At 48.2% G+C, this 22,905-nt stretch overlaps 1 protein-coding gene across 1 annotated transcript; it reads right to left on the bottom strand.

Moving 5' to 3' along the window:
* PWP1 (PWP1 homolog, endonuclein) lies at positions 1-20,966 on the bottom strand. Its single transcript, XM_040985067.1, has 15 exons — positions 20,789-20,966; positions 18,142-18,200; positions 17,835-18,016; positions 16,600-16,685; positions 16,410-16,506; positions 11,096-11,206; positions 10,326-10,456; positions 9,658-9,719; positions 7,579-7,675; positions 5,572-5,633; positions 4,396-4,507; positions 3,024-3,114; positions 2,816-2,937; positions 980-1,085; positions 1-269 (listed from the first exon to the last, which is right to left on the bottom strand). The coding sequence occupies exons 1-15, from the start codon at positions 20,858-20,860 to the stop codon at positions 160-162; spliced, it is 1,500 nt and encodes a 499-aa protein (XP_040841001.1). The 5' UTR covers positions 20,861-20,966; the 3' UTR covers positions 1-159.
* Positions 20,967-22,905: the final 1,939 nt, after the last annotated feature.

Below are 22,905 nucleotides of genomic sequence, written 5' to 3'. Positions count from 1 at the left end.
TTTAAGGAATTATGAAAAACCTTTTTTATTCTCCCTTTGAAGGAGCTCGTGCTCGCACTGTTGGGAACGGCTCAGGTGCAGCTGCCCGAGGAAAGCAGGCCGCAAGTCCCACGTGTTTCAGTCCTGCGTGGCTGCAGCTGACAAACCCCGGCATCTTCATCACGACTCCATGGGTGTCTCCGCGCTCCTGCTCCCGAAAGGGCCACTCACAGATGAGCTCCTCGCGTTGCCGAGAACAAGCCGCTCTCGCCTTCCAAAGGCTTCGTTTACTGAAACACAGTACGTCACCAAGACTATCAGGTCAGGAAATAAGCATCCAAACACAGACACTAAATGTGGAACAGAGCAATGACGCTCTTATGCTGGTTCTAAAACTAAGTATTTAAGTGCCACTTTTCAAGTGGAAAGCAACCCCGAAGGGAATCACTGCTTAAGATGATTCACTTCACCTGCTCGGATAACAGACCCATTTCTCAGAACAGTGACCGTTTCCTCCATTCTACTCCTGATTTAGTCTTTCCTATTTGCCTGTACTGTAACAAGCACGGGAGTCTGGATTCAGCAGAGATCCACGAGAGAGACGTCGCAGGCGCCTCCTGTGCAGGAAGCCCTCGGGAGTCGCGCAGGAGGGCGAGCTCTCTCACCTCCCGGGCAGAAGGGCGCAGCCCGGCTCTGAGGGAGCGGGGTGCAGGAGAACCGAGCAAAGGGCAGAGTCACTCGCCCTGGTGACTGTGGGCGGGGGAAGGCAAGGACCATTCTCGGAGATCTTAGCGCATGTCCTACCTGCTTTCTCAGAAAAGTTGTAAAACTGTTTTCAAATGTTCTACATGCAATTACATTGTAAAGAGAAGCCATGTGCACAGTCCCACTGGATCCTGTCAACACACACTACCTCGGTGACACAGTCTATGTAAGCCACACGTTCTGATATTAGTACTTCTAGAACTCATGTAGAAAGAGCAGGAAAATAGATTCTTACCTGAAGAAACGGTGCTTATATCCCAGACCCGAAGCCCTTCCTTCTGACCTCCAAAGGCGTAAATGAACGGTAAGTCAGGGCAACAGGAGGAACAGAAGAGAACTCCCTGAGGGAGGAACAAGACAGCCATCTCAGGGTTTGCATGGCCCATTCACCTGGAACATTCTTCCCGCTAAACATCTGCTGCAGGGACCCACAGAGTGGGGTTCCCAGAACCCACCACAAAGCCGGCTCCCCTTTCCTGTGATCTGAGCCAGTGGCCAGCCTGGGAGGACGTGTGCACTTCTAACCACTTGGCTGCCTCCCCATCTGTCAGGGATTTCCTCATCTAATCTGGTATATATTCTCTGAGCCTTCACCCTCCTGACAATGACACCACCAGTCATGAATAATAACCACTTTCAAGCCTATAATGCTTCCATTTTGATAATATTTTCGGTAATACACCAGTATTAACAAGAAAAAAACTTAGCCACTTATTGTATTTTGAGATATAATTTTCTGGATTCAAACTTAAGGAATTAGGCATTTAAATGTAAGCCTGGATCACGCTATAGGAACATTCCTGGGCTGGTGCTGTGGCACAGTGGGGAATCCATCAGCTGCTACCTACACAGGCACCAGTGTGAGCTCCGGCGCCTGCATGGGAGAGCCAGGTAAAGCTCTTGCAACTGTGGCCATCTGGGGAGTGAACCAATACTGGAAGAACTATCTCTGCTCCCTGGACCTCTGCCTTTCCCTGAGTAACTAATACACACATACACAATAGCTATGCTGTAGTCTGCAGTCTAACTCGGTGTGTGGCATACAACAGGTGTTCACCTCGTTATTTTTTTAATTTTTATTTGAAAGGCTGGGCTACAGAAGGAGAAAGAGTAACTGATCTTCCATCTGCTAGTTCACTCCCCAGAAGGCCACAACGGCTAGAACTGGGCCAGTCCAAAGCCAGAAGCCAGGGGCTTCTTCTGGGTCTCCTACATGGGTGCAGGGCCCAAGGATTAGGCCATTTGCGGCTGCTTCCACAGGCCATTAGCAGGGAGCTGGATTAGAAGCTGAACTACCCGGGTCCGGCGCGATAGCATAGTGGTTAAAGTCCTCGCCTTGCACGCGCCAGGATCCCATATGGGCGCTGGTTCTAATCCTGGCAGCTCCACTTCCCATCCAGCTCCTTGCTCGTGGTCTGGGACAGCAGTTGAGGATGGCCCAAAGCTTTGGGACCCTGCACCTGCATGGGAGACCTGGAAGAAGCGCCTGGCTTCTGGCTTCAGATTGGCTCAGCTCCAGCCGTTGCGCTCGCCTGGGGAGTGAGCCATCAGATGGAAGATCTTCCTCTCTGTCTCTCCTCCTCTCTGTATATCTGCCTTTCCAATTAAAATAAATAAATCTTAAAAAAAAAGTGGAACTAGCCAAGACATGAGATGGTGCCCATAGGGAAACTGCCATCAGTGGAGACTTAACCCAGTACTGCATGGCACTGGTCCCCTCACCAGGCTGGTTGTTTTGCTAGCTTACAATAACTTAGTTCTACAACAGTGGAGTGATAAACTGATCCAATGCTTATGGTGTGCTAAGCATCATGAGTTTTTATGGAGGAAAGAAGATGTGGCTGCTTCAACCGTGTTCTGGAAAAGCAGTCTCTCCCCATCCTTGGGCTTACCTCACGCCTGGAACTCACGTGAAGTGGAACACGAACCAGTCCTAAGACTGTCCTCGGTCAAAAAGCTCCCATCAAAATCAGCCTCCCAACCCTCCATATTATTACATGCAGTGATTCCCAGAGAAGGACAAGCAGGTTGGTGAGAAACAGAAAACTAAGAGGCCCGAGCAAATCCTCACCATTCTCATGTCCCTGGAATGAACCAGACTCGGCCTGTCCCCCAGGATGTCCCAGATCTTCACATGCTTGTCTGCTGACGCAGTCACAAGGCAGCCCTTGATCTGACTGCTGAGATCGAGTCCTGCAGAAAAGATGAGTTCAGACTCTCACCTTGAAATAGATTTACTTTCTCCTAAGTTGACAGAACCAAACGCTATTCTTACTCACCGGAGATTTCATCATTGTGTGCATTAAGTGTAAAAATTGGCTTGTCTGAACGTGCATCCAAATTGTACACAAAGCCGTCATCTGTACTGGCCTGGAAGGTAGGATGGGAACAGTCATGCTACGTGACCACACAAAACCCAGCAGCGGGAAGAAGCACTGCAGAATAAATCATAGCAAATGTGACCTATCTGTGGAGCTTATTATTGTGCACGTGGACATAAAGGATTACTTTTGGAAGAGCTATGTCAGGGACCTATGAACCCACTCTGATGTGTCCATTAGGGAGACAGCCAGGAGCATGGAGCTGCGCTGGGCGGGCTGGAGATGGGATGTGGAGGCACAAAGGTGAGAGTAGCTTCCCCATGGGCACAGGTGACAACCTGGCAGTGTGATAGTAAGAGCAGGGTACTAGAGGCGGAGCGAGACGGCAGCTGAGTGATACATCCACATCATTGCCAGTGTGTGCGGGGAGTCACGCATGCAGTCACCAGCGCGAGAGCGAAGAGGCCAGAAGTGGGTATCAGACACAGTGAGGTGGAGAGTCAGCTCTAGGCGCCCCCTGTGCAGCATCGGGATATGTGCGGAAGGAAGAGGCGCGGGCGGGCTCCACCATGAAAGGGGAACAAGTGAAGCAGAAAGTTTAATTGCACGATGGGCCAACTTACACAGGTGTTCAAAGACTGTGCCATATTCTGTACTCCATGTTAATTATTTTCAAGAGAAAATGTTAAAGAGCAGTGCAATGGCAGCAGAGGCCTATGCTGAGGGTGAGGCACACTCAGAGTCAGTATGTCTTTAAGGAAACTCTCTCCTTTGCGATACACCACATGATTATTCTAGGAAAACTCAAAACCTGGACGTATTATAGCTTCTTTAGTTAAGCTTCTCTTCCAGGTCAAAGCTGATAACTGCTTCAGGGATTAAGCCAACAGTGGGATGTGTGCATGCCACGTGGAGCACTGCCTTAGTGCAGACAACAAGGGTCATTACGGAAAGGCTGCTCACTTCTTGTCCCTTGGGAGACAGTGGCTGTTAACGACAAAGGCGTGCTCTCGTCCCTAGCGCGCCACTAAGTGTGAGGAATTAAACAGAAGAATATCTTGAACTGACTCGGCTATTTAAAAAAAGTAAGGAATACTATGTATTTCAAAGAGCACTTTAAGTAAAATGATCTAAAATGTTAAATAAAATGTGGGATACTTTGAAATGGCTTGCAATTAGCAAATAATTTACATGTTCGCTTATTTTAGTGTGACATTTGGTCAACCCCAATGCCCAACTAGTTCAGTGAAATCTTTTCAGAGACTTTCTCCACAGCGGAATGAAAATGTAACTGGTAAACTGAACAAGCCAGAGTGCCACGCAGACTCACCAAGAAATGGCAGGGGGAGAAGTGGTTCCACGTCACCCGCTCAATCTGCCCGCTGAAGCGCCACATCCGGTTGCTCTCATCAGGACTTCGGCAGTCATACAGAGCCACTGATCTGGGGACATTCGGGCAAAGGAAGGGCTGTCAGAGTCAGGGCTTCAAGTGTCTTTTATGTGTAATGAAGCAGTAATAAAACAAACAAGTCAAGATTCCGTCATTGGAAGCCTGCTTTAGGATTTAAACAGTGAGGTTAAATTGTTTGAGTTTCATAATTGGTAGTTTCTGGTCCTGTCACGTGAAGACACTGGTGGCTAACCACTAAGTGACCTTCCGCCTACAAAGTGACGCCTATTCCCAAAGTCAAGGGCAGCCTCTGATTTCTTCCTAAGAGAGCTGAGTCAGACCTCAAGCCTGAGCTACACTGGGGGCTCAATAAGCAGGTTTCTATGTCGAGGGTACCTAGTAGAATCCTCTTGAGTGAGAACTGAAAAATGTAAACACCCTTCTCCCCCGAACAGTGAGGGATAAACAGGACGACCACGAGCTGCGGAGAGCCTCGACCTGCCGTGCCGGCCACCTCCACAGCCTGCCTGGCAACAGGAGCCCACGGTGACCTAGGCCTCTGGCTGCCGACGGTGGTGGACCACTCCGTCACTTCTCTTCAGCGCCTGTCCTCTGCCACGTGACACATAAAGGCACAGGGAGAGAACAAGGAGTGTTCTCACTGTGAGCCTAGCTCTCCCGGGCGCTCGAGACCTCTGCTGGCGCTTCTGACTTTGCTATGAGAAAGAGAACTGGCCAGCCAGCTGGTTACCGGAGAGCTGAGTCTCTGGTAGGGTCTCCAAAGGCCACAGTGAGGTAGCCCAGCCTAGACCACCGCAGCCCGAGAAAGCTATCAGAAGTAACTGTACTGTTTTAAGTCTCTGACTTTGGGGATGTTTTCACACAAGGCACTACTATCCCTTCTAACAATGAAATTGCTGGTTGCTATAGTTCGGCTATTAAACCAGAACAACACTTCTTTGCAGACTGAAAGGCCATAGACTAAAAGGAAAAATAAGCAGTGCTATCTATTTCAAAACGTAGGCACAGCAATAGTAGTCCTTTATGCTACCTCAGCACCAAGGGGTACTTCTGAACACATTCAAAAGGACAAAAACAGTAGGAGTAACCACCTACTTATCATACGATCCAGATATCAAAGTCTGGGCTTCAAATGGATGAAACTGCAGAGTCTGGACCTAAAAAAAGGAAAGATAAAAGGACACTGATGCTTGTTTGCTCTGGCTCAAATGACCTAATTACAGCAAGAACGAATTGGCAGTGTCTCTCCGCTCTCTTCCCTTGGGAATTCGGAAGAAACATAAATGTCCCGCACTGCCAAAGGGCAACTCATTCTCCCACGCAAAAGCTGGCACTTGGAGCTGGGCCGGCATCGAGGCGCGGAGGGTTAGGCTGCTGTTTGCGATGCCAGCACCTGTGGGTGTTAGCTCGCATCCCTGCTGCTCCACTTCCCGTCCGGCTCCATGCTAACGTGTCTGGGGAAGCAGCAGAGGATGGTCCAAGTGCACGGGCCTGGCACCCACGCGGCGATCTGGATGGAACCTCAGGTTTCAAGTCCTGCCACCGCAGTCTTGAGGTGAGTGAGTGCCTTTTGAGGAACGAACCAGCAAATAGAATCTCTCCCTGTAACTGCTTTTCAAATAAGTAAATACATTAAAAAAAGGGAAAAAGCTGACACTTAAAACAGATGTAACATACCACTCCCCAAGATGTTTGGCAGAATACGTGGGTGCCTCAATTGTGAAAAGATGTTTGGAAAGAATGAGGGAGTGACCAAACCCTAGTGGGCCAGGCCACAAGCCCAGAGGGCCCAGGTGCACACCAGCACACTGGACCCTGAGGGGTTTATAGTAAGGAAGCTTTTACGTTTTCAATCTTCTCTGTCCTTTTTGGGATTGGCACTGTGGCACAGTGGATTAAGCCACCACCTGACCCCCCCAACATGCCATATGCACTCTGGTTTGAGTACTGGCTGGTGTGCTTAGGATCCACTCCCTGCTGAAGGCAGCAGCAGATGGCCCAAAGTGCCTGGGTCTTGTTCTCTGTTCTCTCTCTCTGTAACTCTGTCTTCCAAATACATAAATCCTAAAACAGCAACATGAAGATCCAATAAGATAACATGTGAAAAAGTACTTTGTAAACTACAAACATCCATATAAAAATTCTGGGAATATTCTGCTCGATTTCCCAGAATCTCTTTTACCCAATAAAGCACCACGGCTTGGGGAGGGTGTTTGCTGTGCCCATTGGCATGCCTGCATTGGAGGCTGTAGTTTCCATTTCAGCTTCCTACTAATGCCTATCCTAGAAGACTACAGGTGATGGACGAAGTGCCTGGGTACCTGCCACCCACCTGAACACCCAAATGAGATCTACGCTGAGCTTTGGCCTGGCCCAGCCCTGATGGCTATGGGAAGAAGAGCTCTCTGCTTTTTAACAAGCTATTATTATATTTTTACTATTGAAAAGTAATATATAGAGAGAGGAGGAGAGATAGAGAGGATCTTCTGTCCAATGACTCACTCCCCAAGCGGCCACAATGACCGGAACTGAGCCGACCTGAAGCCAGGAGCCAGGAGCCTCTTCTAGGTCTCCCACACAGGTGCAGGGTCCGTAGGTATTGAGCCGTCCTCTACTGCTTTTCCAGGCCACAAGCAGGGAGCTGGATGGGAAGTGGAGCTGCGAGGATTAGAACCGGCGCCCATATGGGACCCCAGTGTGTTCAAGGCGAGGACTTTAGCCACTAGGCCACTGTGCTGGGCCAAGAGCTCTCTGCTTTCAAAACATAAAAATTTAATAGGCCTAGAATGATGGTTCAATTGGCTAATTCTCCCCCTGCAAATGCTAGGATCCTATATGGGTGCCAGTTTGCATCCCCGCTGTTCCACTTCCTGTTCAGCTCCCTGCTTGTGGCTTGAGAAAGCAATAGAGGACGGTCCGAAGCCTTGGGACCCTGCAACCACATGGGAGACCTGGAAGAAGCTCCTGGCTTCAGACTGGTTCAGTTCTGGCCGTTGCACCCATTTGGGGTTTGATCAAGCAAAGCGGACATCTTTTCCTGTCTCTCCTTTCTCTTAAATATACCCTTACAATAAATATTTACAAAGATTAAAAATCACTTACCTTGTCTGTGTGCACAGCAAGGCTAGCTGCTGGTTTTCCCACAGACATGTCCCACAGAATTACTGTGTTGTCTGCTGACGCACTTGCCAACACGTTTCTGAGAAAAAAAAACAGAAGAAGTTTTAAAAGATTAAGAGCATTAAGAAAGGGATTCCATCAAAAACAATAAAATACTTAGGATGATTAAATTTAACAAAAGAAATGCAAGACAAACATAATGAAACTATAGAAGATGTAGATATCAGAATACTTCAATGATTGGAAAGACGTGCTGTGCTCATGTAGTGGAAGGTTTAATCTTGCTAGGCAGAAACATCCACAGCAGAGTCAGCTTGCTCAAAGATCTGCGATTTTTTTTTTTTTTAACAGAAAATGACAACTCTGAAATGCATTTGGAAATGCAAGGGGCCACACTAAAAATAATCTTGAAAAATAAGAGCAAAACTATGAAGTTTCCAATGTCAAAACTTAGCAAAAAGCTCCAGTAATGACACTAATGTTCTGGGTAAGGTAAGCGCGTGGAGCCCAGATTAAAACCCTGCATTTACAGCTACTGGCGTCTGACGGGGTGGGAACAAAATTCCAGTGTTCAATGGGGTGAAGAAATCTTTTCAAAAATCAGTTCAGGAATAGCTGAATATTCTTAGGTCACAGAATCATTTGGGCTTTACACACATATTCAAACTCAACATGGGCTACAGGCATAAATGGAACAGTGGAGGAGGCCTAAGTACTTGAGCCCCTGTACCCACGTGGACAACCAAGAGAACCTCTGGGTTCCTGGCTCCCGCCTTCGTGGCCATTTGGGGAGTGAACCAGCCGATGGAAGAGCTGCTTCTCATCACCACCTCCAACTCTGCCTTTCAAGTAGACAAAATAAATCGTGAAAAAAAAGGAAAAAAAAACTGAAAGGATAACCATGAGAAACTTCTCCTAGAGTTGATATCACATGATCATTCAGTTCATCATTCAAAAGTGTAAGCCGAAGCCACTTCACACCTCCTAGGAAAGTGAGGGACAGAAAACCAGAAAGTAAACGTTGGAGAAACTGGGTCCTGTGTGCACTGTCAGCGCAAATGAAAGTGGAAAGTTATACAGTGTCACCTCACCAAATATCAAGATGAAGCAGTAACATTTTTGGGTGCATACCCCAAACAACTGAGCAGAAACTCTAGCAGACACTTGTACACTCCCATTCATAGCAGCAGCATTCCCAACAGCCATAAAGTGCAAGCTAGCCACGTGTCTACTGATGAATGCGTGAATACAATCTGGCATCTGTACAGAATGGACTATTACCCAGCCTTAGGAAACGGACACGTTACCAAATGGATGAACTGAAGACATCTACTATTACCTGAAATAAACCAGTCGCAATAAGCGCTGTATGATCCCATTCCTAGCAAGCACTGGGAAAGTCAGATTCAGACACTGACAGTGCAGCAGTGGTCGCGGCACTTGGGGAAGGGCAAGCGTGTGTTCGAAGCATTAGTGTTTGAAGGGTGTAGACGTTCAGTGAGGAAGATGAGACAGCGCTGGGGATGGACCGTGGGGATGGCTCGCAACAGTGAATGTATCACAAGCCCTAAACTTAGGACTGGTTAAAGCATTAAACTGTTACATATATTTTATTACAATTTAAATATCAAGACTATATAGATGAGACAGCAAAGAGTGGTCTCCTCCCCATGTCCCTCTGCAAACACAAGAAAAAGAACTGAAATGTTTGTCCCAGCGCCTTCCTCCATACCTTGACTCTCCTCACCCTATCTGAAGGCCCACATGGGTGTGTATCCCTTCCACCATGTAAACAATATTAAAAATAAAATCATTTTTAGAAGCCAATGAAGTGGGAAGGAGCACATCCCACTGCAGTGTCGGGCACCCCTTTCCTGTGGGGAGAGAGGGGCGGCTGGTCAGTAGATCCCCCGAGCACTGAGCTGGCAGGTGATGCGCAGGTGCACGGGCAGCAGTCCTGCAGGCGAGGAACCAAGGAGGACACAGAGCCCACAGCACAAGGAGCATCAAGTTGTGCCACAATGGCCACCTTCCAGTCACTCAGGGGTGACTTCTTCATACCTGATTAGCTTATTCCAGGAGAGGTCAAGGATGGCATCACTATGGCCTTCTGCTGAGGAACTCTGCAAGAAATACTGTAATTATTCTTTGTATTCTAGTTCCTACAGAGAGCTGGTATACTCACTTGCAAGATCTTTTAACTCTTAAGATTATTGTTTTGATATGACCATAAGTTACTTCAGGAACTAAAGAACCAACCTATAACTTTAGGTATCCATAATAAAAATCCAGAATTGGGAAGACAGTAATTCTTAACATGTCTTTAGTTCTCGAAGTATCACTATTGTTCCTTATCCTCCTCCCCCAATAAAGCCTAATTAAAAGCTACCAAAAATGTACACAAACACATTTATATGCGACCTAATCAAATCAAGGACAAATAGCAATTTTCTTCAAAATTCAAACTAGCATATGAGTATGCAAAGCTACTATTCCTGTGGAGAATCACATCCCGAGATGAGAGTAACAGATGCATGGAGCTTTTACACAGCCAGAAATAAATTTCCCTGGAATTGGCTTGTTGAAACTACAAATAACAGTAACCGCACCACTACTCAACCTATTCTACCAAGAGTCATTGGAGAAGTTATGTTTTTATTCCTCTACCATCCATCAATTAACTTATTGGTACATATCAAAAGAGTATAAATATCAATTAACATCTTTACCTTCTTCCCCTTTTTTTTCTTCTTTTTTGAAAGCTTACTTCCGAGTGTGAAGACTGGCTCTAAAGAGTCCACTATGTCAAGGTCCCAAACTTCAATCACGGGGGTCATGTTTCCCACAGCAATGTAATTCCCTATAGGAAGAAATAACGCACCTGTGACTTCTAAGGAAAAAAGACAAACACGTCTTCTACTCTAGCCCATTACACTGCACTGACTGTGTCACAGCTTAGACAGTGCTTCTCAGACACGCTGGCCCACATCAAGGCTGTACCTCGGGTCCGTGTCCCGCGCCCTCCTGCACAGGCTGCTCGGGGGACGGGGGTCAGGTCAGATCAAAGGGAACAAGCGTAAGCAGACGGATGTCAAGACGGCCAGTGATTTTTACACAAGGACAGGGTGTGGCTACACAGACTGACCTGAGAACCTCACTAACCCTAAACAGGCCTCTTGATTTCAGTTTTACAAGAAGCTTTCTGAAACTGGGAAAATACCACTAAACTCCAGCTGGTAACGAGATGCAGAAGCCACCCGGAACTGGGTGTTCATGGGTCCCTGATAGTTCTTTCAGCCCTGGCCTTCACCCTAGAATGAAGCCACTAGCTCATGAGCTTAGCTTGAGTCTGGAAAAAAATGAACCTCCAAGAGTCGTCGGAACTACATGACTATTACGAAAAATAACACTAACTTCATCTTGGCAACAATTCTGAAAGCACACAGAGAATGTGACATTTATAAAGCTAGGAAAAACCAGAGGACCAAGGCTCCTTTACCAGTAGAGTCATCGGGGCTGGGATCAAAGTTCAGCCATTCGACACTCAGCGGATAGGCAGACAGCAGGATGTCGTGGTGGACGTAGAAAGAGTCTTCTTCATGATTATAAACTGAAAGCAATTGGGAAAAAGAGACTTTATTGCAAGAGACATCACATTTCACAGAAAGGCACAGACTCTCCTAGCAAAACAATGGGAGTCACCGTGGGTAAAATGAGACATGCTTGATGACGTGAACAAGGCATTCTAGTCATTACCATGAGGGAAAAATCTGCATAAAACCAAACACGCTGTTATCACATGGCAGCCTCAAACACAAACACTGACAGATATTCCACTGCACGCCTGCCACATAAATGGTCCTGTCTTCCAGGTCATTATGGAAAACAACTCCACAAAGGGCACTCACTAGTTTCTATTTTATTTTCTAAAGATTTAGCTGATTATAAGCCAAAAAGAACAAACAAAATAACACTGGATGTATCTAGAACTCTAAATACTTTTCAAAAATTACTCTGAATTATGAAGACCAACGACATACACAAAGCTCTTGAGGACACTCTTTTAGACTTAGACAACTAACAGAATTAGCTCTTTCATATTCAGTTATAAAATAGGAGCAAAAATGGGGACTGGTGCCATGGAATAGTAGGATAAGCTTCTGCCTATGCTGCCAGCATCCCACAATTACCAGTTCAAGTCCTAGTCACTCCATTTCTGATCCCACTGCCTACTTATGCGTGGGAAAACAGTGGAGGATGGCCCAAGTCCTTGGGACCCCGCACCCATGTGGGAGCCCTGAGGAGGCTGCTGGCTTCTGCCCAGTTCAACTCCAGCCATTGTGGCCATTTAGGGAGTGAACCAGCAGATGGCATATTCTCCCCATTTCTCCTCTGGTGTAAGTGCCTTTCAAATAAAAAAGATTTTTTAAAGGAGCAAAAAATGTTGTTAAAAATGAGTGACTAAAGTCTTTTTTAAAAATGATACACGCCCGGGATCCCATATGGGCGCCGGTTCTAATCCCGGCAGCCCCGCTTCCCTTCCACCTCCCTGCCTGTGGCCTGGGAAAGCAGTCGAGGACGGCCCAAAGCTTTGGGACACTGCACCCGCGTGGGAGACCTGGAAGAGGCTCCTGGCTTCAGATCGGCAGAGTATCGGCCCGTTGCGCTCACTTGGGGAGTGAATCATCGGACGGAAGATCTTCCTCTCTGTCTCTCCTCTCTGTATATCAGCCTTTCCAATGAAAAAATAATAAAAATAAATCTTTAAAAAAAAAAAAAAAGATACAGTGAAATACTGATAAAGAGTCATGCTTTTTATTAAGAAATAGTAATCACAAAATAAGCTCACTATTGCTTTTTAAAGCTGCTCAGCCCTAGGCTTCTGGGGTATATCCCTGATCAGCTGTCTTTCCATCACATCATTCTACAAGAATGAATGTTGGAGGGAAAGGTAGTCCAGAAGAAAATCACAAAAAACTGGTGACAATTCATTACATTATCTTCTGTTAGTCGTGTCGGTTCTACATTCCAATCAGCTTCCAAATGCAACTGTGGGATTATTCTTGAACACAGACAGACTAAAGCGATTTGGAGAGTCCCTTAAAACCCAAATAAACACCTATGAGGAACTATTGTGGAAGGTAAGAAGAAATGTAACTGTTTTATAACTTCTTTCCCAACCCTTCTCTGATCCTGAGTTCAAAGGAGAAATTATAGAAAATCCTCAGAATGCATAAAAATCAATGATTACCAAAACAAAACAAATTACTTGAGTTTCAATTTCTGGATACCAGAATGGGTTTTAAGAAGAAAGCTGAGGGCTGGCATTGCAGCTGCTCCACTTCCAATCCAGCTGCCTGCTAACCAGGGGAGGCCAGGATGGAGTTCCAGGCATCTCACTCCAGCTTTGGCCAGCCCCAGCCATTTGCAGCTAATTGGGAAATTAAACATCCGTGGAAAGTCACTCTCTCTTTCTGTCACTCTGCCTTTCAAATAAAGTTATGTAAAAGAAAGAAAGAATTTAGAAATTCAAGCCATTACCCATTTCAGATTATTGTGAGGTGTTTATTTCTGGCCTTGGCACAGACATTCCCCGAAGTGAGACAGCTGACTGCTATTGTTGAATACGACGTGCCCCCTCCCAACTCACGCTGCAGTTTAACCAACAGCGTCTCATGTGAACTGTGTACAGAGGTGAAGACTTACTCCCACTCTGGTGTAGAGGCAGGGCTCACTGAGGAGGAGCACAGCCTGGGTCTCAGTGGCTGTGTAAGGAGTGGGGGAAGCGGCAGGTGTACTCTAGCACCCCATGTGATGCTCTGTGCGCCTCGGCATGCGGCCGTCACTAGGTGACAGCCCTGCACCTTACAGCTCCAGAACTGTGAGCCAGAGATGACACCTGCCTCAAGGATTTCATTGCAGTATCAAAAAGCTGTTGGTACAAAGGTTAAGATGTTTTAATTCCAAAGCAGAGATGGTACTGTGTGCTGAATTACTATGAAGAAAGTAAAATGTACCGCCAGAGGGAAATATCTGATAACTCAGTTAAGCAGGATGAGACGCTGCCTATCCAGTAGTCTTAACCCGCGAAGGAAGAGCGGCCACACATACAAGCCCGGGCAGCAAGCCAGCACCTCGGTGTGATGGCATTACACACTGTCCTGGAGCCCAGCACTATGGCTTAAGCCGGTTAAGCTGCTGCCTGCAATCCCATATAAATGATGGTTCAAATTCTGATTGATACCTCTGATCCAATCCCCAGCAATGTGCCTGGAAAAGCAGCACAAGATGGTGCAAGTTCCTAGACACCTGCCACACACATGGGAAATCCGGATGGGGTTCCAGGCTCCTGGCTTCATCTGGTCCAGCCTGAACTGTAACAGGTCATTTTGGGAATGAACCAGAGGATGGGAGCTCTCTCTTTTTCCCCTCTCTCCAACTCTTTCAAATAAATAAATAAATAAATCTCCAAACATGTTTTATCTTGTCTTTATGTGTAGTTTCTATTCTAGATTTTCCATAGTGGGAATAAAGGTAAAAACTGAAAAAAGGAAAAAAAAAAATGTAAAAACTGGTAAATAAAGCAAAGATTAAAAACCTTAAAAACCCCTATTGAAATTTTTCAGGAGTCTATTTCCATAAAAGAGAAAAAAACCAAAAACCAAAAAACAAAATGATGTATCAGACTACACACGCTGAGAACAATATCCAGGGAAGGCTGTGGAGAATTCACAAAGCCAACTTCGACAGGGAAAACAGTACCAACTTTGGCATCGTACGGATCAAAACAGGTCTGCGTGGCTCTCAGACTAAACAACCACCAAGTTCTAGCAAGGTTAGCACCACCAACAACCTAGCTATTTAGGACACCTGGTGTCTCCCTACTCCTGGAAACTGCTCGAACTGCAAGTGGGAGAGAGGCTGTACAGACAATGGCGTAGCCTCAGTATGGCATCACAGGAGGTGGAGAATGGCGAGTCAGGAGCTGGGGCTAGAGACCATGGTGGAAGTCTAACATGACAACCTAGACCTGGGCCCAGCATGGAAGCCTAGTGGCTAAAGTCCTAGGCCTTACACGCTGGGATCCCATATGGGCGCCAGTTCTAATCCTGATGGCCCCGCTTCTCATCCAGCTCCCTGCTTGTGGCCTAAGAAAGTAGTAGAAGACGGCCCAAAGCCTTGGGACTCTGCACCTGCATGGGAGACCTGGAAGAGGCTCCTGGCTCCTGGCTTCAGGTCAGCTCAGTTCCGGTCATTGTGGCCACTTGGGGAGTGAGTCATTGGACAGAAGATCCTCTCTGTCTCTCCTCCTCCCTGTGTATCTGACTCTCCAATAAAAATAAATTGAATCTTTAAAAAAAAAAAGAAGCTAACCTGGAACTCGCTGGAGGGAGTGACACAAGTGACTGAGTCACCGCCCAGCAGCGACACCACAAAGACGAGGCACACTCTTGAGGGTCTGGGAAAAGCCAGAACCGCAGCCGGACCCCACTGCCAAAAGCGGCTGCGTTTAAGCCCGTTTCTCCGCTGCCCCTTTCCCCACTGGCCTCAGCTTTCCTCTGCCGCTTCTCCAGCCCTCTCCCCACCACCCTTCTTTGTTCTTGTCCCCATTTTCTGCTGCATTTCTCCGTTCTTGTCCCCGAACTGAGGTCTTACTACTTCTCTACCGCTTTTGTATCCCTCTGCCCGTTTTTGTCCATTCTTGCACGCCTTAGCTTTTCCACCCGAAGATCTTAACCCTTCTTCCCCTCTCTGCTGCCCATTCTTCCCGTTCCATCCACCGTTCTTTCCCCAGTCTTTTTCCTTGTCTCCCTCTAGTCTTTCTTGTCATCGTCCTTCCTGTCCATCGCCTAGCTTTTACCGGCTACTTTAACATCGCTCTCCATCAATCACTTCTCCCAGTGGTCCACTTGGCGCTATCCGATAGGCCAGTAGCAATGACACAATTGCAGCAGGGGCATTTGCCTATCCCTGTGACTTTCTGATTCCTGCTGGCGAGAACAACCCCGCCTCCTGGCCCTGGGCCAGCTGCCACATTGCCAGGCCCCTCTCAATCCCACAGCGGCTTCAGCACCCCGCTCCCCACATGACTGCAAACAAAGAGCCACGTACCAACCACAATAAGTATATCAAATTACAGACCTGTGGGTGACAGAGCTTAGAAATCTGCCCCAAGAAGACTCTGCTAACCAGAAATACAATGCCCAAGAGCAAAAGAGGAGTTGAAGGTACAATGAATATTACTAAGACTCCCCTGCAAAGGAGCAAAAGCCTTTGCCAACCTCAGAGTTAACTGAGGAATACGTAGAGAAAACGGGGGATACAGAATTCAAAACACTTGTTATAAAGCTTTTTATCAACAATGAGAAACACGTAAAATACAGGAGTTCAAGGAACTTAAGGAATATGTCACACAGGAAATAAATCAAATGAAAGCTGATACATCAGAAGTGAAGAAGTGGAACAAATTAAAAGTACAGTGGAGAGTCTCCAAAATAGAATGAATGAAACAGAAGAAAGAATCTCAGCAATGATGGACATATGACTGTTTATGAAGAACTATACTACAGTAATAATTTAGGGGCATTCAGTGGAGGGGAAGGCGGTTTGGGGAGGGGGTAAGGGAAATCCCAAGGCCTGTGGAACTATATCACAAAATGATGATGATAATAAGTAAAAACAACAACAACAACAACAACAACAACAAACCCTACTTCAGCAAAGCACACGGGCTGTCGCAGCTTCAGATTCACAATCATCACTATTTCACTATTACTTGGGCAATGTTTTCATCAGGGACTTGTCTCACTTACCATGCACCTCTAAGTTGCACTGCTCCTGTTCAGCTCGGCCACAAACTATGAGATTGTCACTGGGTTTAATCAAGAAATCTTCACGTTCATATTGTTCCTAAGTGGAGAGAAAAACAACCATGGGCTAGAAGCGGATACTCCATTAGGTTTTCAAACACTTAAAACAGACTTGGAAAATGTCAGTGTTTACCGTGTCTTTCAGCGTAACATAGGGATCTTGCTCATTACTCCCATAGACTGTAAGTCCCAAGAGGGACTCCCCAAGAGTCTCAGCATCTGTAAAAGGAGGCATAAAATGGCATGAGCAAGACGGCCACCTTGACAAAACACATGTTTCCTAAGACATTCATCTTTGGACTTAGCGCTAATCATCTGCTTTGTAACTGACTCTTAATCACCCACAGCTGTGAAAGGAAACGTACATAAAAAGTAGGAATTTAGAAACTGCTTATGTTCTACCTTGGGATGCATTTTTAATAGTTTCAGAATTTGCAACCTTCCAGTGAAAGAAGAAGCTTTTTAGGGGGCTGGCATGATAGCTCAACTGACTAATCCTCTACCTGCAAGCACTAGTATCCCATATGGGTCCTGGTATGTGTCCCAGCTGCTCCACTTCTCACCTAGCTCCCTGCTTGTAGCTTAGGAAAACAGATGAGGTTGGCCCAAAGCCTTGGGACCCTGCACGCACATGGGAGACCCAGAAGAAGCTCCTGGCTTCGGATCTGCTCAGCACGGGCTGATGCAGCCACTTGGTGAGTGAAACAGTGGATGGAAGATCTTTCTGTCGCTCCTTTTCTCTGTAAACCTGCCTTTCAATAAAATAAATAAACTTAAAAAATTCCATGCACATCTTCCTCTTATTCTCACCTCTAGATTACTTACAATACCCAGTATGCTATAAACACTACGTAAATTGTTGCTCCACTGCATTAAGAACAAGGACAAGAGGAAAAGTCTGTCTCTTCAGTGGTGATGCCGCCACTGCAGGTCTACACACATCTGTGCCACGGCAACAGGACCCTCAGGTGTGGAGCCCACGGACGCGGGGCCTGACTACACCCTCTCCTCCAGCAAGCAGCACGCTCTGCTCTTGCCTTTCAGTTCACTCCCCCTCTCCCAAGGCTTACACCTGCACTTCAGAGCTCCAGCTGCCCTTTCTCCTCCCAGCCACGCTGCTTTTTCTAGTTAGCTCAAACAATGTCTCAAAATGCACACAGTCTGGAAGACATGAACACAACTGAGGAAAAGGTGTTCAGATATAAGTTCAAGGATCTCACAACAGCACACCAAAAACCCTCTCGTACCTGGAGCATTCAGCAGAATGCTTTTCTTATTTTTAGATCAGTGGGTGGGACCTTAGCTCCTACACTCATTTAGGAAACACGAACCAGGCAGGTTTTGGGGCTCTAAGGCACTGGCTCCCACCTGGGTCATCCTCGTCGTATCTGTCCAGGTCGTATTCGGCCAGCTCATCGTCGTCCAGCGTCCTGTCGTCCTCCGGGTCACCATCCTCCAGGGACTCCCTCGGGCATGCCTGGGTCCGTGCACTCTGCATGCCATCTTCCGAAGGACTGCCTGCCTCCTCTTCCTCACTGCCACCTTCTTCTCTAGGGAAAAACAAACAGGGGAAGAGAAGTGGCCCCTCCCAGCAACAAGGGCACTGAGTCGTCCCTACTGAAGACACAGTGCAGCTGGACACCACCGCAGGCTGCAGCATCAGCCCTAAACTTACTGTAATTTCTCCTTTGCTTCAGCAATGAGACGTTTTACTTCTTCTTTACTCAGCTCTACCTATAAGAGAACAGACATTTCATCAGTGTATTTAATAACATCATTAGAAGTTTACAAACACATGTAAAACACAATTTCAGGAGAGCCCACCAAGAATCAGGGGAAGGAATCTGGTGGAATTTCAAGACGGTTATATCTCGTATCGGAGTGCGTGGGTTGGATTCCTGGCTGCGCCTCTGACTCCGGCTGCCTGTGAACACACAGCCTCAGAGGCAGCAGGTGGATGGCTCCTGTAGTGGTACCTGCAACCCACTTGGCTTCCAGCCAACCTCAGCTGAGGGGCGTCAGGGGAGTCAACAGCAGAGGGAGCTGTTAAGGAGCATCAGGGTAATAACTGGGGGTGCCCATATCCCCTAGCAGGGTGTGTAGTTCAAGTCCTGGCTGCCCCACATGCCCAACCCAGCTTCTTGCTGATGTGCCTGGGAGACGGCAGATAGCAGCCATGTACTTAGCTTTCTGCCAGCCATGGGAGCCCAGGATGGCTTCTGGTTCCCGGCTGCAGGCAGGCACAGCCTTAGCTGCTAAGGACAACGGGGGCGCTAACCAGCAGATGAGATGGTGACAATCCTCTGTCACTTTGCATTTCAAACAAATAAACAAATCTTTAGGGTGTGTAGGAGTGGTGGTGAATCCAACAGACCAACAGAAGGTTTGCTTTTGTCTCTGCCTTTTGGATAAAATGAAAATAAAAGGTTTAAAAAAGATAAGAACCAAATACGAATTCAAACCTTCTAAATTAACATCAGTGGAGTTTTAGACATCTGAAAATTAAGATTCCTTCTCACCTGTCTGAAAATGATAGTCATTCTACTCTCCTAACCTTAGAAGAGCCTGACTTTGTTTCTGACTCTGCAGCAGCCCAAGTGGTCTTCTCTCAACTGCCTCGGAGCCGCAGGGAACCTCCTCCCCCTTCCCTGCAGCCGCTCCTGAGCTCTCCCTGCACTGCTACCACCTGCTATGCACTGAGCAGGCTCATCTCCGTGCAAACCCCATTCCATCTCGACGCAACTGTTCACCCCCGAGAGGACCACTCCCAACGTGTGCTCCATTTCCATTTCTTCCAGCAGTCCGCAAGGACCTCCTGCATCCTAACAGTAAAGTAACATTCCCTCGCCTCGCCAATACCTCAGTTCCTTTAAACACCATCTCTAAGCTGTGGCTTCTGACTAGCCACTTTACACCCAAGCACACAGTTCAGTTCTGGGCCTGTGGAGTGGGTGCCTCCAGTTATACAGAACATCTCTGAACACATTTCATTATAGGATACACTACAAGTCAGTGTAAAGTTTCATTACTTGAAACTAATCTGTCAAACACCTTTCATTGATCTAAGTTTTCTTCCTTGTCAAATCACAGAATAAATCCAACTCCCTCTTTCTGTAAACTTGCCAAACCATGGTTTCCAAACTGGTGTACACACCGCCATCTCCTGGGCAGCCCAGGGAGCCCCTACACCTGGGGAGGGGCACAGCCTATCTCCTGTACCCACCACCCCCCCCAGGGCTCTCCGTGGGCAGACCCACCTGGAAATCTCTACCCAAACTTGGGAAGGCATATGTTCCAATTGTGGGTTTCTCAGAACTTTTAGAAAAAGTTTATTCATGTTTATCTAAATGTCCCTTTTTAAAAGATTTGTTCATTTGAAAGAGTTACAGCAATATCTGCCATTCAACGGAATGGCTACAACAGCCACGGCTGGGCCAGGAACAAAAGAGGAGCCTGGAGCTGCATCTTTGTCTCACGTGGGTGCAGGCACCCAGCCTCTTGGGCCACCTTGCGCTGCTTTCCCAAGTCCATCAGCAGGCAGCTGGATTAGAGGAGGGGCAGCCAGGGTTCAACCCTGTGCCCACAGGCTGCAGGCAGCCGGCTTAACACGCTGTGCCACAACCAGCTCCTTTACGCCCCCTTCGAATAACTGTCACTTAACCTTTAACACGGTTAATTTTTTTGTCCCTCTTTTATTAAGTACTGAGTGCCCACTGCAAGCCAAACACTGGAGACAAGGGAGTAAAACAGCCTGGGGGACGCACGGGGAGGGAGTGACACCCGAGCAGGCTGCTCCAATCCCTCACGGCCTTGAACTCTCGCTCCGTCCCCCTTCCCTGTGCCTGTCTGCTACATTCCGAGCAGACCCCTGGACACCCCACAACTCCCCCCAACCCCACCCGGGGCAACTCCTTCAGCTCCGTGCGTGCCTGTCCCAGGCCCCTGAACGACGCCCGGCCCGCAGACGGCACCTAGAAACCCAAGGAAGGAATGGCTGCCGCGTTCCTTCCTCACCTCCTCCTCAGCTACAGACTTCAGGAGGCTTTTCCTCCGTGCCGTGGCTCTGCCACCGCTCACGCCACCTGCCATCAGCGTCTTAGCTGGACCGCCGGGCTCTGGCAGGCCACGCCCGGGAGCGGAGCGCCCACACCTGCGCCCCCCGCCCGGTGACTCCAGGCAGCACCCCGCCCTCACGCCCCGGCGGACTCAGCTGTGAGGAGGAGGACCCCTCGGGCCGGTGTTGCGGGGCGCGGAGCCCCAGGCAGGGCTCACCCCGCAAGTCTGCGGGAGGCCGCCCCCATCTCCAAGCGGCCGCGCCTCACCTTGTCCGGCGTCTCTTTCGCCACGCCGCAGCGGACCCAGGCCACGCACGTCACCTGGCGGCTGCGGTTCATGGTTTCCAGCTCAAGGACGAAAAAGAAAAAAAAAAAAAAAAAAAAAGACGAAAACCAGAGACCCGCGACGGGCACTTCCAGCTCACAGCCGCCAGCACACGGCAGGCTCCTCAAGGCGCACGGCGCAGGCGCCGTCACCTGCCCCGCCCTCGTCGGCGCCGCTTCGACGTCATCCAGAGGCGCCCAACGGGAAGGCCGCGAGGCGCGGGGTCTGCGTGGGGTTCTCGTCGGGAGCGAGGGTCAAGGTCCCAGTCAGAAGATGTCACGGGCTCGGAGGACTTTAGAATGGAAAAATCTTCAGCTCCAAAGATCCGGGTTTTTGAGCTCTTCTTTCTCGCCTGTGTGACTCTGTAGCACGTTAAGCATCTGCCTGGTGAGGCAGCATCCCACTTGGACACCAGTCTGTGTCCCGGCTGCTCCACTTCCCATCCAGCTCCCTGCTAATGCGCCTGGGAAAGCAGTGAAAGATGGCCCAGTGCTTGCGACCCTGCAGCTATGGGAGAGACCTGGAAGAAGTTCCTGGTTCCTAGCTACAGAATGGCCATTTGGGGAGTGAACCAACAGATAGATTTTTCTCTCCCCAGCGGAAATATGCCTTTCAGATTAAAATAAATAAAATTTTAAAAGGGGGGGAAGGAAGGGTGGCACGTGAAGAAACCTGACCAATAGCTGTGTCCATTTTAAAGATGAGGAAGCCTGAGTCCCAGTGGTTGAGTGCCTTACTACCCTGATATCACGCCCAGAGGCACCTGCAGAGCCACAGCTGGCGCTGCCACCGATCCCCTGCACACTGCCTGGTGTCCCTGCTGCCGCCCAGCCTGGGGAAGGACTTGGGAATAACCTACCCGCTGTTTGGGAGGTCAGGTGACGTGACGTGTTCGCGAAGACCCCTCCCAGAACCCTGTTTCTCTAAACCCACCTGGGGTTGCCTGGCTTTTTTTTTTTTTTCTCTCTGAGTGGAAGGTGGCATGTTTCATAAAAGGCACCAACAAGCTCGTCATCCTTAGGTGGTTGCCTACAATCTTGATATCTCTCTATCAAAACATAAAGTTTAGTTCTCACCACACCACCAACCTTGAATCTGGGCACTTCATGATGGATCTAAGCAGTAGAGCGGGACAGGAGTGTCCCTTCCAGGGTTAGGTCATCAGCGGGCTGCGGGCTGGTTCCTTGGCCCTGACCCCACGTGAGGCTTGACCGCATGGAGGGGACTCCTGTGGGTGCTCCATTAGAGATCGTTTCCTGAGTTCACCCAGACAATGATGTTTCTGAGCTTCTGAGACTTCCCAGCCGGGATCCAGATGTGGTGAACAGACACAAGCCCACGCCACTGTGATCTGCAGAGTCTGGGAGTTCAATAAAATGGTTGGTTTGAATCACCCTGTGTGGCCTTGCCTGGTGGGGTGGGCTCACAGGGTGTCTCTTTTCCTGGGAAATCCAGGCTGGTCCCTTCCTGGAGCCTAGAGCCCCCTGCAGAGTGAGCACTTGATACGTTTTGTTACATGAATTCATGAGTTAACAAACCCAAGGTGCATGAGCACTCCCATTATTTTCAGGCTGCTAAACTTAACCCTCTTCTGCTGGGCTTATTTCTGACATCCGACCACTTCAGCCTCAGCTGTGAGCTGCCTCAGCAGCTGGCATTGTTAGTTCCTTATAACAAGGAGGGCAAAAGATTGAGCATAAGTAGTTGTGTTTTTAAGGGAACTATTGCATATTTAACTCAGGAAGGCATCTTTGCCAAAGGCCAGGAAAAAACAACAGAAAAGGTACTCAGTGGCATGTTGGCTGTATCTAGAGTTAAAAATCCCAGAGGATTGAACCAAGGCCTCTGCCAAGCTCCTGTCACACCTTCCCACTAAGCGCCAGGTATAATTGGCTCATAAGCCTTATTGCTAATTGGCCTTGGGTGCTGGGAAGCAAGTGGAATCCACATGTCCTCCTTCCTCAGAACAGGAGGCACTGCTTCCCTCCGCTGCTTGCCCTGCAATGTTAGCTGATAAGCGGTTGAGGAAATAGTAATAGCTATTCGTTACCAAGTGCTC

The sequence above is a fragment of the Ochotona curzoniae genome, unplaced genomic scaffold (assembly GCF_017591425.1).
Source record: "Ochotona curzoniae isolate NIBS_2020 unplaced genomic scaffold, NIBS_Ocur_1.0 contig_1014, whole genome shotgun sequence".
In the NCBI taxonomy this organism is placed as follows: domain Eukaryota; kingdom Metazoa; phylum Chordata; class Mammalia; order Lagomorpha; family Ochotonidae; genus Ochotona; species Ochotona curzoniae.
Note: the sequence above shows the minus strand (reverse complement) of the source record. Positions and strands in the feature narration are given on the sequence as shown.